This window comes from Triticum urartu, chromosome 6A (assembly GCF_056163025.1).
Source record: "Triticum urartu cultivar PI428250 chromosome 6A, HENAU_Tu73, whole genome shotgun sequence".
Lineage (NCBI taxonomy): Eukaryota > Viridiplantae > Streptophyta > Magnoliopsida > Poales > Poaceae > Triticum > Triticum urartu.
This window is the reverse complement of record NC_141878.1, coordinates 502,560,212-502,575,540: the sequence shown is the minus strand read 5'-3', so window position 1 is coordinate 502,575,540 and position 15,329 is coordinate 502,560,212. Positions and strand designations below refer to the sequence as shown.

The 15,329-nt window shown below is 46.8% G+C and overlaps 3 protein-coding genes across 4 annotated transcripts; 1 reads left to right on the top strand and 2 right to left on the bottom strand.

Annotated features, from left to right (window-relative positions):
* Positions 1-668: 668 nt before the first annotated feature.
* LOC125514420 (putative WD repeat-containing protein C2A9.03) lies at positions 669-6,267 on the top strand. 2 transcript variants are annotated; one of them, XM_048679743.2, is made up of 10 exons: positions 669-890; positions 2,559-2,740; positions 3,473-3,634; positions 3,717-3,803; positions 4,180-4,314; positions 4,429-4,539; positions 4,725-4,816; positions 4,893-4,998; positions 5,542-5,628; positions 5,755-6,267. In XM_048679743.2, the coding sequence occupies exons 2-10, from the start codon at positions 2,591-2,593 to the stop codon at positions 6,148-6,150; spliced, it is 1,326 nt and encodes a 441-aa protein (XP_048535700.1). In that variant the 5' UTR covers positions 669-890; positions 2,559-2,590; the 3' UTR covers positions 6,151-6,267. The 2 variants fall into 2 exon arrangements, with proteins under 2 accessions (XP_048535700.1, XP_048535699.1); XM_048679742.2 differs by having other exon boundaries at positions 3,467-3,634.
* Positions 1,529-2,110, bottom strand: LOC147965902 (uncharacterized). Its single transcript, XM_087530653.1, has one exon. The coding sequence runs from the start codon at positions 2,108-2,110 to the stop codon at positions 1,529-1,531; it is 582 nt and encodes a 193-aa protein (XP_087386779.1).
* A 1,293-nt stretch (positions 6,268-7,560) lies between the features above and the next one.
* On the bottom strand, positions 7,561-9,933 carry LOC125512464 (early nodulin-like protein 18). The gene is made up of 2 exons (XM_048677558.2): positions 9,601-9,933; positions 7,561-8,221 (listed from the first exon to the last, which is right to left on the bottom strand). Exons 1-2 carry the CDS (start codon positions 9,830-9,832, stop codon positions 7,731-7,733), a joined length of 723 nt encoding a protein of 240 aa, XP_048533515.1. The 5' UTR covers positions 9,833-9,933; the 3' UTR covers positions 7,561-7,730.
* Between the last annotated feature and the right edge of the window lie 5,396 nt (positions 9,934-15,329).

Genomic DNA, 15,329 nt, shown 5'->3' with positions numbered 1-15,329 from the left:
CGCCGGCGAGCCCGGAATGTTGGCCTCGAACAGAAGCCACGCCTCCGACGACTGGAGCGAGCGGCGGCCGAAGCCGTTGGTCGCCGGGGAAGCGCTCGGCCATCGCTGGAGAGGGAAGGAGGAAAGGGGAGGACGGAGGAGGTAGAGCTCGGCGACGCGGACGGGAGAGGGTAGAGCTCGGCGGCGTACTGGGGGAGAGCAGAGCTCGGCGGCGGCTAGTTTGGGCTCGGGATGGTGTGGCCAGCGGCGGGGCGGGGGGGGGGGGGGTCTTTATAGTCTGCGCCATGTGTACGCGTGGTGGGAGGGGAGGCGTCGCCGCGCCGCCCGTAACGCGCCGGCCCATGAGGAATCAATGAAAGGCTGCCGCCGGTTAGCCTTCCATTGATCCCCCGCGGGAAACCGAGACGCGCTGAGGAAGACGAGCCTGGCCCGTGGCTCTTTCACGCCAAAACAGTTCGCCCTGGCGTCCCCGGGCACCCCCCAGCGTGCTGGGTTCGGCCTGGATCCGCCGGCGTCAGTTTCGGCCTAAACCGGCGAAAAACAGACTATTAAAGATGCGACTGAATCGATTTTTTGATACCGGCGCGACAATATCGTCGGAGGAGGGCCACTGTTGGGGCGCGGCTGGAGATCTTACCGGTGACCTCTTCCAATCGCCCAGATACCAACGTGACCGAAATGCCCCCGCCACCCCATTGCTTCTTCCGAGGCGCTATCGCCGCTCCGCTTCCGCTCCCATCCATCTAACTGACGAACACGCAAACATGAGTACAAATTGGAAAACAGTCTACTGTTCGGGAGGGAGGAGAGAAGGAAGAAGCCGCTCCGCCAACGAGCAGTTCCTCACACTTCCGGGAGAAGAGAACCCATCTCGGGCGACGTCTTCTGAGGTACAGTGTGTCCTGTCGCGCCCTCCGTTTCTCCGTCGTTTTTGGCGATCCTTCTGTGAAATTTCCCGCGGCGGGGAACCGCGATCGGCTCGATCAGGGGTGAATCTGGGCGGTGGGCGGGTTGAGGTCGCGGCTCCTAGGGTTTGGGGCGGCTAATCATGCGACTGTTGGCTCTCTGTTCGATCCGTTTCCCCGTGTTGACTTAGTTCAGTTCACATCGTGTTTGCTTATGATTGTCCGTAAGTGTCCAGATGTTCAGAACCTGCTGATATGCTGTGGTGCTAATAGAAACTGCACGGAGAGCCGCTAGATTTGTAGTAAGAGCAACTCCAATGGGGCGACCCATTTCGTCCGCGGCCGTCCGTTTGGGGCGGCGCGGACAAAAAAGCCGGCCCAACGCGCCGACCCAAACGGACGCGCGTCCGCTTTCGTCCGCCTGCGGACCCATTCCCGGCCATTTTTAGCCTGATTTGCGTCGGCGCGTACACAAGACGGACACGCGTGTGCTCGCCCTCTTTCCTCACCGGGCCCGCTTGTCGGTGGCACTGTGGATTCACACCCTTCGCCCGCCTGCTACCGCCGGCCATTTTTTCAGTACGTAGATAGTTCTAGCGCACACAGATAAAAGAAAAGGACCACTACTCGTCGCTTTCTGACTCCGACTCGGTAATGTCCTCCTCCGACGTCTGAAGGTAGGCGTCAGCTAGCTGCTCGTCTTCAAAGTCCCAACCCGACGTTTCTCGTAGCTTCAGTTTCAATTGAGCTGCCTGCTTCCGCGAATGCTTGTCCTCCCGATAGGCGGCTCGCTCCCTCCTCCTCGCGTCCCTCTTCGATCTCATTTGCTTGTAGAACTGACGCTCGTCGACGATGTCCTGCGGGAAGCCTCCGCGCCACACCACCAAGGCTTCCACGTCTTTCTCTACGATGGCGAGGCGACGCTGCCGCCTCCGGTGGACACGACGATCCTCATCGGTGAAAAGCCGCGGGAGAGGCGCCAGATCCTGCGCCCGCTGGCTCGACACGTTGGGAAAATTCATATCCCGACGAGGCCTCAGGAGGCGCCACGCCGCCGAGTCGTGCGCGCGGGCCGGCTCCTCTACGGTGTTGAAGGTGCCGAGGACGAGACGTTTCTCGCAAAACCAGATCTCGGAGGAGAATGCGCCGGAGCGGCGCTCGCGGACTCCGCGAAAATCCGAAGCGCCCAGGCGGCGGATCGACATGGTGGCGCAGAGGCGGCGAAAGTGGGGGGCGGACAGAGTGTGGAGGGAGCGCCTTCTTTATAACGAGCGCCGGCCGCAGCGCGCGCGCGAACCTTTCCCCCGCGCTAGGCCGCTTTCCCCCCCGCGCGCGAACCTTTCCCACGCTCCAGACGGCATGATCTTAAACGCGCGCGGTCATGAAATGGGCCGGCCCGTTGGGCGCACTGCCGACCCAAAACTAAAAGAGGGCGGACGGCCGACCCAAACGGACAAAAAGCGGACAAAAATGCCGTCCGTTTGGGTCGGCCCGTTGGAGTTGCTCTAATTGCTGTTGTGCTTAATTAGCAGCTGCTATTACTCGTGGACTGGCGTAGGAAGTGCTAGCTGTGCCTGTCTCTTTATCTGATGTGCTAGTCGTTTCGGCGGGAGCGCGGTTGCTGATGGTGGGCAGTGTTTGTTCTGTTTACAGGTTTGTGACGCTTCTCTCCTAGGCGAGGATCGATGTGCAGTTATGGCGGTGGCGACGTCGATGACTGGTATGATGATTCTGATACGGATGACCACGCCGAAGACACGGGCGATGATAGGCACCATGAGCAAGGAGCAAGGAACTCCGATTTAGACCTGGATGATGAAGATCGGACCTTTTTGGTATGTCCATCAGTTGTTTTGTATTGTCGTGTCATCACGGTTGGAACTAAGCCTACGCAAGATTGGTTTAAATGCACTTCGTATTGGGTTAGCAGAAGTTTGAACATTACTATTCCAATGATGACTAGAACTGCAAGTGTGGACACTTGAATGCTGCTGTTAGGATTCAATTATGTAGCTCTGTTTGTAATGTACTAACTACTAGGCATGAATCAGTTATATGACCATATGATTGGCTTGATTGGGGCACTGATTGTTCATTCTCTTGTTTTGAGAGGGGTGAATGAAGTGGCAGAAATTTTATGCTTGGGAGCCTGATACATTTGTTTCTGGTTTAGAGGGTTGTCTGGATCTATGAAGCTTGTCCCCTTACCAGTTGCACAATGTCATTTGTTTTGTACTGTTCATTGCCCTGTCTTTTTGCCATCTACATAGATATCTGTTGCAAGTCTCTCTTCTAATGGTATCTGCTTGCCATGCTATGTAAAATGTTTCTATTGTTCCGTCTATTCTGTCTTCCATTTCTAAACCACTCTGGGTTTGTTGTAATTCTGGTCATAGGATAAAGAAGCAGTTATTTGTCTTGCTCAGCTGTTAAGTTTATGGACCAATCTTGAACTTGAACAACAAGAGTGTAAATATGATTTTGTTGCTAATCCACCATTGTGTTAATTACATAAACCAAGCTGTGATGCTCTAAATAGTTATTCCTTCTTCTCTGTTTAGAGTCAGTTTCCAGATACTTGGGGGGCAGCGCCCACAAGAAAAGAAAAAGACATCCAAGGAATACAATGGAAGAGGCTGGATATCACACGTGAACAGTACAGACAGACCAGGTTGCAGCAGTACAAAAACTATGAGAGCATTCCTAATTCTGGAGAAGAAGCAGCCGAGGTGTGTCTTGTAGAAAGTTCAAGAGCTTATGCAAAGTTTTCTGTCTAGATGTTTCTAACAGTTGATACATGTCTTAAAACAGGAATGCAAACAGACTGAGAAAGACGGAATGTATTACGAATTCAGAAAAAATACTAGATCTGTAAAATCAACTATACTACATTTCCAGGTGTGTTTTTTATTCTGTCTCTGAAATGCTTGCTTAAAAATTGCATAGATGATGAAATGCATCCATACGTGAAAGAAGAGATGGAGGTAGTCTTGAACATCAGGACTGAGGCTGGTTCTTGTATCTTTTGGATTAATTATAATTTACATGGCAGTTTGAAGAAACTTTTACCGTATGAATTTAATTTGTTCAGGGATCTCTGCAAGTCCTGATTATGTGTCTCTGTGTAATCTCTTGTGAATAAGTGCTGTTGCTGTGTTTCAGCTAACCATTTGCATTTGGTATCAGATTCTTCATTGATACCCTTCCTATTTTTAAACCGATTTGATCTGCGCTGTCAAGAGCATCAAACAATTGACTTGAATTGTGCCTGCAGCTGAGAAATTTAGTATGGGCCACATCCAAGCATGATGTCTACCTGATGTATCATTACTCAGTCCTTCACTGGTCTGCATTGAGTGGTGTGGATACTGAACTTATGAACGTCCGTGGTCATGTGGCACCAAAGGAGGTACTATATACCTGATTGCAATTTATTATCTGTCTCCATTTTTCACATCCTCTATAGGCTACAGCTTATCTTGTTATTCTTCTTCTATTGATGGTTATGGATCTCTTATTACAGAAGCACCCAGGAAGTCTATTAGAGGGGTTTTCTCAGACTAAGGTTAGTACCATGGCAGTGAAGGACAATTTGCTGGTAGCTGGTGGATTTCAAGGGGAGCTAATCTGCAAGGTATGTTCCCCAATTTGACTCAAACCTTCTGAATCAAATCCATATTGTGCTATCTTTTGGCATGGTGATTGACAGTTTGACTCGAATCCTTTGGAATCAAAATGCAATGTTGTCGTGCATGTACTCAAATTGCTTAATATGTTTATGAACTCTGAGTGTTGATCTAATGTTGATGTGGAATGCAGCACCTTGATCGAGAGGGGATAAGCTTTTGTTGTCGAACATCACATGATGATAATGCTATGACTAATGCAATTGAGATATTCAATACTTCTAGGTAATGTCATGTCCCCGTTATTAATGATGCGGCCTCATTGGGTGTATGTTCATGCCAGTTCTGTTTTTTCCCCTAGTGGCGCTGTTCATTTCATGGCATCGAGTAATGACAACGGTGTAAGAGACTATGACATGGAGAGATTCCAGTTGTGCAATCACTTTCAGTTTGATTGTCCAGTGAATGTAAGTCCCTTTGGTTATTTCTTTTAGTTCTTTTATTTGTTTTGGAAAGCTGGAACATTCTTTTTTGGGTACATGGCGTTGTGATCTCGTCGCATTGCTTCCGTCAACATGCTTCTTTACAATCATCTTGATATGTCATATGTCATGTGGGGCTTACTTTTGGTACCCTGTTGTTCACCAATCTAATAAAATTAGACAAGAATTTGTGATGTCAAGTGCAAAACAGGAGTATCAAACTTTAAGTTGGCAGTGTTAAAAAAAAGGAATAAAAATCTGTTTCCAGAGCTGACAGCACTATGCAGTTATGTACAGTACTTCTGTTTTCTGGATCTAGGGCTTAACGAGAACTGAGAATTATGGTGCCTCATCTGCAGCAATTGGCATCCTTGAGGGCTAGTCTTTCACATGCCCCTCATTTCGGGTGGCTGCCTTTTCGACATAGTATTCATAGTAAACGGAGACCAATACCAGTATCGGAATCAGTGAATGCTCTAAGTGCACTTGTTGGTTTACTCTGGCCTGACTATTATTTTGTTAATGCAGCATACATCGCTGAGTCCCGACAGAAAGCTTGTTCTCGCCGTGGGGGACCATCCTGATGGTTTACTTGTTGATGCGAATTCAGGAGAGGTATACTACTAGCCCATGCCAACCCATACATCAAAGATCCCATGTTAGCCAAACTCTGATTTATTTTTCGAATTGAATAGCTGACGTGTAATTAAGTGAGAGCACCATTTCTTATTCTGGATGCAGACGCTTCATTCCATGAAAGGCCATCACGACTACTCTTTCGCATCGGCCTGGAGCCCTGATGGACGAACATTCGCTACCGGGAACCAAGACAAGACATGCCGAGTCTGGGACGTTAGAAACCTGTCGAAAGCCGTCCATGTACTGAAGGGCAACCTTGGGGCCATTAGGTCGATCCGCTTCACTTCTGACGGGCAGTTCCTGGCGATGGCGGAACATGCGGACTTCGTCCAGATCTTCGACGCCCGGAGCGACTACACCAAAAGGCAAGAGCTGGACTTCTTTGGCGAGATATCTGGGATCTCCTTCAGCCCGGATATGGACGCTCTTTTCGTCGGTGTGTGGGATAGAACATATGGCAGCCTCCTCCAGTATGGTCGTTTACATAATAACAACTAGTGCGTGAACCATATGGTGCTGTTCCCCCGCATGTATTTCCCAGAAGTCTTGAACACAACTTGTCTGTGTGTGACTCATTTCTCAGCTGTATATAAATAAATATGCATGTGTGCTTCATTGCTCTCCGGAACTTGGCACCGAGGTGCTTTCATGGCTGAAATCTGCCGCTGCCTCACCTCAGCAGAGTGCCAGAGTGTGAATTTCCCATCTTGGTGGGCGGCCGCCACGCTTGCGGCTCAGCCTCTCTGATCACGCTCACTATCTGGAGTCTGCAAGAAGCAGAATGATTGCAAAACTGTTACAACACTGCACAGAGGATTCCAAATGAAACACGACGGTCATCCCTTCTTTAAGAGCATGGTTAATAGTACAACCAGCTGATGGCTATATGATAGTGCCATGTCTTCTGTAGCCAACCTTGTAGCTGGCAAATACAATAATAAGATATAAAGATGTGCTACTTTATTAATACACGGTCCACCTCTTGTTCTCACATAGTGTCAAACGAGCACGTGCTACAGTTGGCTCTTATTCTATAGCCAGTTTCTCTTCTCTCTCCTCTTCTGTCCCCTTCATGTCGGTAGAAAAATAATATTTTAACCCTTATATCCTGCTTACATAAGCTTATTATACATGCTCTAAATATGACACAAATAACACAATCCGGTCTTGAGAGAAGCTCAGGATGCCGTCCCCGACCATAACTTTGCCGAAGATGGGCAAGGGGAAGAGTGCCTCCCTTGATTGAAGTTGGATATGGCAACTAACGGGATCGGCGCTAGGCATCAACCCTAGCTAATGTAGTGGCATACCGAAGACTTATATTGAGTTGATCTTCAACCGCCGTAGCTGATGTTGATATGGTGGCCAATGGGCGAAGGAAGACCAAGCATCCAAGCGAGCTTTATATCCCACAGAGCACTAGATACGAGTGTGATGGCCATAGATCTACCACCTTCTCTCCATCAGTGCCCACAGCAGTGAAGAAAGTGGGTAAAGAATAGTCCTATCTAACGGTCTGCCAAGCTTATTAGAGAACCTCATGTCGGATCCACCTCCAACAGCGGCAACATGACTACGGGAGAGGGGGCCGGGATAGAGGAAGAGTCCGGAGAGTCCGGTGGCGGCTAGGGTTTGAGCCACTTGTGTCGCCACACAAGAGCGACGTAAGGTGAATGTTTTCCTCCCTCGCTTTCAGATGCTTGCAGTGGCCACTCTGTGGCATATCGAACTGGGTGGAGGCTCCCTAGTTAGTTGGTTGGCCAACCGTTTTTATTACTTTTTGAGCAAGGGAAAAGTTAAAAAAACCTGTAAAGAAAAGGTTTTAATCTGTGTCATAGATATGCCTCGAAGATTGTAAACTTTTCATGAATGTGCAAAAGCATATCTCAAATAAAAAACATGTTACGATGAGAAAAAAAACTACTCCCTCCTTAAAGAAATATAAAAACATTTAAATCACTATTTTAATGATCTAAACGCTCTTATATTTCTTCACTGACCAGCAGAAACATTGACTACATATAAATTGGAATACCGTTTAGTTCCAACCACGAGCGACACAGCGTGACCCTGTTCGCTCAGGGAGCAACCAAAAATGCTAAGCTAACCACAATAGCAACCCCCAAGAAACGACTGCCGACCGCTCTACAGCCAGCGTTGTTGCCATCCGTGTAGTCACTGGCGGTGCCGGCGCCGGTGCTGGCACTAGCGGCGACCGGCCCCTGCGAGACCGAGAAGGCTGGCCCAGTGGGTGCCGGTGCGAGGGCGCCTTCCTTTGGCGGTGGCGACGGCGGGTGGGCGAGAGCGGGCGGCAGGCCGTGGCCGTGGGCTACCTTGATCTGGAAGCGCATGCCCTGCTGACACTGCACGCCGCCGTCGGCTTCCGAGAAGAAGTAGTTGGTGCCCTCGTAGAGGAGAGGGACAGAGATGGCGTCTGTCTCCTCGAGGCCGCTTACGCCGCCGCTGTAGATGTAGGTCTCCAGCCCGTCGTCCTCGCTGGGATCGCAGAGGGAGTAGGTGGTGGAGTTCGAGGTGACCACCACCGACGAGTTATCGTTCGTCTTGAATACTGGTAGTAAGAAGAAAGGTAGCTGATGAGCATGGGTTTGGTTTAGTTGAGTATAACTGGCTCATGGTTAAGCTGTACGATGCAAAGAAAAATATAGCTACACAAATCAGTGATTAAGTGAACTACTACCAGTACATGACACTGGATGATCACTTAATTGCTGATGCTAGAGAAATATTTAAACTCTGTTTCAACTTTTTTAAAAGTTTAAGCTCTGTCCTAAGTTAAAACATTTTAAGTTTGATTTGAGGAAGTTCCGTGCCAACATTTGTAACACTAAATTTGTTTTTGTTAGATTATTTTGTGCTTGAGAGGATTGAACTTTGTAATAAATTTGCACTGTGCGGATGACATGGTGCGGAGGCTAAGGGAGGTGCATCTTCCATTATTATTAAATAAAAATGTACTTTACTAGGTGACATACAAAAACCTACCAGTATATTAAAGTCGACGAATGTCAGAATGTAAACAGAGATGTAAATCCACGCTCAGAGGGCAAAACAGAGGTGAAGATCCACTGATTAAACCTGTGTTTCTCAATGTAGTGTAGCATTAAGGCCTCCTTTGGTTTAGAGGAATTTCATAGGAATTCTAGAGAATATGATTTTTATAGGATTTTTTCCTTTAGAGCATTTTGGTTCATAGGAATGGATTCCTATTTCTAGATAGGATTGGTTTCTATCCTCCATATTTCATAGGAAAATAAAAAAGAGTCTAGACTCAATGAAAAAATTCCTTTGGTGTCAATCAAATGACATCTTGTTTCCTATTCCTACTCATAAGATTTGAGATACATACCATCTCATTTTCTACAAGATTCCTATTCCTATGATAATCCTATCCTATGAATCAAAAGAGGTCTAAAGTTTCTAGTAGATTAGAATCGGGGCAGCTATTTTAGCCAGAGCGTTGACTTGTGGTGCTATTAGAGATCAGCCGGCACATGCCTTCCACTACAGAAAGATTCTATTTTTCCTTGGTTCTTGGCGCATGAAGCTCGGAAGTTACTGGCTTCCTTCCTGCATAGCTAGATCTGGATCTAAGTTCTGAATTCTTGGCTGCTTCATGTTTCATGGCCTCTGTTACATACTTCTTCAGGACCTGTCCTCCTTTTCTAGGATGAAGCAAGTTTGTACTCGCATATAGTACTGGACTTCTCATTATAATCTGCTTAACTAGCTAAACCGCCAAGACCCAACCATTTTATGACATCTAGAATTATGGATCCCCATTTTCCTCATTATGCATCAGAAGTTCAGAACACTAGCTCGATTGGTTTCTTTCTTTCTCACACTCACTGCACATTGCGCGACAGGAACTGTACCGCGGAAAGAAGCAGAAGCAAATTGAAGTAGCAGTTGGTTTAGGTTGGAACGTACTGAGGTAGTCGCCGAGGTAGAATGTCTCGCCGGCGGCCCAGGAGGAGTAGTTGCCCGACGTGGTGTTGCTCGTCGCGTTGAAGAACCACCCGTCGGCGCCCCCAACCGTGTGGTTCATGTACGCCAGCGGCGCCGGCAAGGCCGACGGCGCGTCCTGCGCCGTCGCCGGGCTTGCCAGGACGGCCAGCGCGGCGACTGCGGCTAACGCGGCCGCTGGTAGAAGGCGCGCCATGGAGCCTGAGCTTGGGAGCTAGCTATGGCTTGTCGATGGCCAGCAGAGCTTTTATCTAGTGTCCTGTGCTCTTGTGTTAAGAGTAATCCAAAGTACATATACAGTACTAGGCCGTGTAGTAGTAGTGTGGACGTGATGGAGCTTGCCGGTTGATTAGTTTAGAGGAATCATAAATGCTCACACTTAAACTTCCACTGTTCCACACACGCTGTCATGTGCATCTTTGAGTAATGTTTGAGTTTGACCCGCCGGATGCCACCCGCAGTTACCATTTCTCTGCCACCTATTATAAACAAATAAATAAGGGCGCTACTCTGCGCCGGTCGACCGGCCGAGTCGTTCCGCCGATCCACTTGCATCCGTTGGATTCGTCCATTCTGAAACGTTGGATCTAGCTCGTTTGAAACGTTGGGTCATGCAAAACTGAAACCACTGAATCCCATGCAAAACGAGCCCGCTTTGTCGGCCCGCATGGAACGGGTAGTGGTTGCCATGCGCCGTAGCTTTTCTCATGACGCCCAGCTTCCGTGAATGTCCACTGTCATAGCACACCATGGCTGCCCTGCATCGTGGTTGCAACTTGCTGTTGTCGCCTCGCAGGCACTCCGTCATCCAGCCGCGCGTGCACGAAACAAGTTGCCAGTGTCATGCTCCGATGCTTTGCTCGTCGACTCCTGATACCCCAGCTCCCATGAATATCCCGTCCACTGTTGTAGCTCGGTGCCGCCGCCCTGCATCACCATTGCAACTGGACGTCGTTGCTTCATGCAAAAAGCTCGTTGTAGCATGGCCTCTCCTTGTCCCAACAAATTGTCTTGCCGGTTGCAGTTTTCCGTCTCACTAGTCCCAGCAAATTATCTCCCCTATCCTAGCAAAAACAATCTCAGCCACAAAAAATCTCGTTGGCTGGTTGCAACAAAAATTCTTGCTGATCCCAGAAAAAATGAACGCCGGTTGCAGCAAAAAAAAATGGCCATCACCGGGTCGTAGCAAAAATTCTCGCCGGTCATTGGTCGTAACAAAAATTCTCGCCGGTCGCAATAAAAATTCTTGCTGGTCCCAGCGAAAATGAACGCTGGTTGCAGCAGAAAAAATGGCCATCACCGGGTCATAGCAAAAATTCTCGCTGGTCACTAGTCAAAAATATAATTTCTCGTTGGTCGCAACAAAAATAAACGCCGGTTGCAGCAAAAAAAATGGCTTGCAATCATCCGGTCTTAGCAAAAATTCACGCCGGTCGCTGGCTCAACAAAAATTCTCCCGGGTATGAGCAAAGTTGATCGTCGGTTGCAGCATAAAAAAGGCTAGCCATCGCTAGGTCGCGGCAAAGATTCTCGTCGGCCGCTTCTCACAAAAAAATTCTCGCCGGTCCCAGCAAAAATGATTGCCAGTTCCAGCAAAAAAATGACTTGCCATCAGCGGGTCGTAGCAAAAAAAATTATCACCGGTCGCGACAAAAAATCTCATTGATCCCAGCAAAAATAATAGCCGGTTGCAGCAAAAAACATGGCTTGCCATCGCTAGGACACAGCAAAAAATTTCGCTTGTCCAAGCAAAACAACTCGTCGTCGTTCGTAGAAAAAAAGTTTGTCGTCGGTGGTAGCTACAGAAGGTCACACCAGTCCTAGCAAATTTACTCGTCGGTTGTAGAAAAAATGCCTCGCTGTCGCCAGTCGCAGCAAAAAATCACGCCGGTCCCTAAAAAACAACTCGCCAGTTGTAGCTCGATATCAACCGATTAGGGCTCCGACGAACTGTTCATGGCAGGTGCAATGAAAAAATGGAAAGAAGAAATGAGTGGACACGGTAAGGATAGAGACAAGTGTAGGGAAAAAAGCGGTCTAGCAGCTAAAGAAAAAACTGATCGGGGCCCACCGGTCACTGATCAAGGCGGATCGTACGCTGCGCACGCGACCGGCTCAACGCGCGGCCGGTCGTCCGGCAGGGAACGTTTCCCAATAAATAAGTAGTGTTCCTTTTTTTGTCAAACTCTTCTTCGTCAACGGGGTTTTCTCCCCTCCTACCATGTTCCTCCATCTATTTTTTTATTTAGCTGTTTTTTCCCACCACGTTATATTTGATCACACCTTTCAAATACGCCACTCAATCATATTAATTTACTTACCTTTTGCAGCACTACATGAACTCCAGCTTAACTAACTTACCTTTTCCAATAACGTGGAATTACGCCACTCAATTTCACACCATATTTCATCACACCTTCATGTATGCCGCTTAATTATATTAATTTACTTACCATGCATAACCTAGACTACGAAATTATTTTGAGATAAAAAATATTTGACCCCGTGGCAACGCACAGACACATATCTAGTTGATTAAAAAAGGAAGCAACCCATTTAATTAGGTCCGCGGCTCATTCTAGTGTTCATACAAAACTAGAACACCGCATAATCTGTATAAAAATTACCTTGCGTGATCACAAACAAAAATGAACATATGCATAGGACATCGAGGAAATCGTAAATACTACCTCTGTAAACTTTTATAAGACGTTTTAGGTCGACCTAAAATGTCTTATAAAAGTTTACTGAGGGAGTAGGTCACAATGCGGTTCGGAAGGCCACTGAGGTGGGCACAACCCACCAGGGTGCGCCTGGGCCTTCAGGCGCGCCCTGATGTCTTGTGCTCACCTCGGGCTCCCTCTTCGGCACTTCTTTGGACCACTAGATGTCTTCTGGTTCAAAAAAAATCCACAAAAAGTTTCGCTGCGTTTGGACTCAGTTTGGTATTGATTTTCTGCGATGTAAAAAACATGCAAAAAACAGGAACTGGCACTTGGCACTATGTCAATAGGTTAGTACCCAAAAAAAGATATAAAATGACTATAAAATGATTGTAAAACATCCAAGAATGTTTATATAACAACATGGAATAATCAATAATTATAGATACGTTGGAGACGTAACATTGCCCTTCTTGGACAAGCCTCCCACTTATGATTAACCCCTCTTGTAAACATCCGCAACTACGAAAGAAGAATTAAGATAAATCTAACCATGGCATGAAACATACGGATCTAAATCAGCCCCTTACGAAGCAATGCATAAACTAGGGTTTAAGCTTCTGCCACTCTAGCAACCCATCATCTACTTATTACTTCCCAATGCCTCCCCCTAGGCCCAAATAATGGTGAAGTGTCATGTAGTCGACGTTCACATAACACCACTAGGGGAAAGACAACATACATCTCATCAAAATATCGAATGAATACCAAATTCACATGATTACTTATAACAAGACTTCTCCCATGTCCTCGGGAACAAACGTAACTGCTCATAAAGCATACTCATGTTCATAATCAGAGGAGTAATAATTATCATTAAGGATCTAAACATATGATCTTCCACCGAATAAACCAACTAGCATCAACTACAAGAAGTAATCAACACTACTAGCAACCCACAGGTACCAATCTGAGGTTTTGAGATAAAGATCGGATACAAGAGATGAACTAGGGTTTGAGAGGAGATGATGCTGGTGAAGATGTTGATGGAGATTGACCCCCTCTCGATGAGAGGATCGTTGGTGATGAGGATGGCTTTGATTTTCCCCTTCGGGAGGGAAGTTTCCCCGGCAGAACAACTCGCTGGAGCCTAGATTGGTTCTGCCCAAGTTCCGCCTCGAGACGGCGGCGCTTCGTCCCGAAAGTTTCCTCTTGATTTTTTTCCAGGTATAAACCCTTGATACATCTCCAATATATCTATATTTTTTATTGTTCCATGCTATTATATTATCTGTTTCAGATGTTTTATATGCATTAATATGTTATTTTATATTATTTTTGGGACTAACTTATTAACCTAGAGCCCAATGCCAGTTTATGTTTTCCCCTTGTTTTTGAGCTTCGCAGAAAAGGAATACCAAACGGAGTCTAAACGGAATAAAACCTTCGAGATGATTTTTCTTGGACCAGAAGACACCCAGAGACTTGAAGATCAAGTCAGAAGAGCCACGTGGCGGCGACAAGGTGGGAGGGCGCGCCTAGGGGGGTAGGGTGCGCCCCTGCCTCGTGGGCCCCTCGTGACTTTCCTGACCTAATTTTGCCTCCTATATAATCACATATATTCCCAAACCACCAGAAGCATCCACGAAAACACTTTTCCACCACCGCAACCTTCTATTCCCGTGAGGTCCCATCTTGGGGCCTTTTCCAGCATCCTGCCGGAGGGGGATTCGATCACGGAGGGCATCTACATCAACTCTATTGCCCTTCCGATGAAGCGTGAGTAGTTTACCTCAGACCTACAGGTCCATAGCTAGTAGCTACATGGCTTCTTCTCTCTCTTGATTCTCAATACCATGTTCTCCTTGATGTTCTTGGAGATATATCCGATGTAATCTTCTTTTGCGGTGTGTTTGTCGAGATTCGATGAATTGTGGATTTATGATCAGCTTATCTATGAATTTTATTTGAATCTTCTCTGAATTCTTTTATGCATGATTTGATATCTTTGTAATTCTCTTTGAACTATCGGTTTAGTTTGGCCAACTAGATTGGGTTTTCTTGCAATGGGAGAAGTGCTTAGCTTTGAGTTCAATCTTGCAGTGTCCTCTCCTAGTGACAGTAGGGGCAGCGAGGCACGTATTGTACTGTTGCCATCGAGGATAAAAAGATGGGGTTTACACAAGGTTGGAAAAAGCGGTAGGCGTAAGCGAGGCGGTTGTCCTTCACCTAGTGCCTAGGCGGTGCTTAAACGCTCTAGGCATAGCCTAGGCGATTATATAATTTTTACTATTAGGGTGTATATGTGGTTATTATATGTGTATTCTATTAATTTAGGGCATATAAGTACGTTAACGATCAGCTATTACGATTGGAATATGGCCCTTTTGGCATATCAGTGCAATATGGCATGATTTCTCGCTTGGGTAGACAATTTCTTAGTTGCTCTGCCTAGACTTCTGCTTATGCCCTAGGCGAGGCGTTGGGCCATTGCCTAGCGCCTAGGCGTGCCTAAGCGCCTCCCAGGCACTGTCTTTTCCAACAGAGGGTTTACATCATATTGCTTGAGTTTATTCCTCTACATCATGTCATCTTACTTAAAGCGTTACTCTGTTCTTCATGAACTTAATACTCTAGATGCAGGTAGGAGTCGGTCAATGCGTGGAGTAATAGTAGTAGATGCAGGTAGGAGTCGGTTTACTTGAAACGGACATGATGCCTATATTTCATAATCATTGCCTTGGATATCGTCATAACTTTGTGCTTTTCTATCAATTGCTCGACAGTAATTTGTCCACCCACCATATTATTTGCTATCTTGAGAGAAGCCTCTAGTAAAACCTATGGCCCCCGAGTCTATTTTCCATCATAGAAGTTTCTGATCTACTATTTGCAATCTTTTACTTTCTGATATATAAACCAAAAACCCCCCCAAAATATTTACTTTATCTTTTGTTTAGTTTTTATCTATCTCTATCAGATCTCACTTTTGCATGTGACCATGAAGAGATTGACAACCCCTTTATTGCG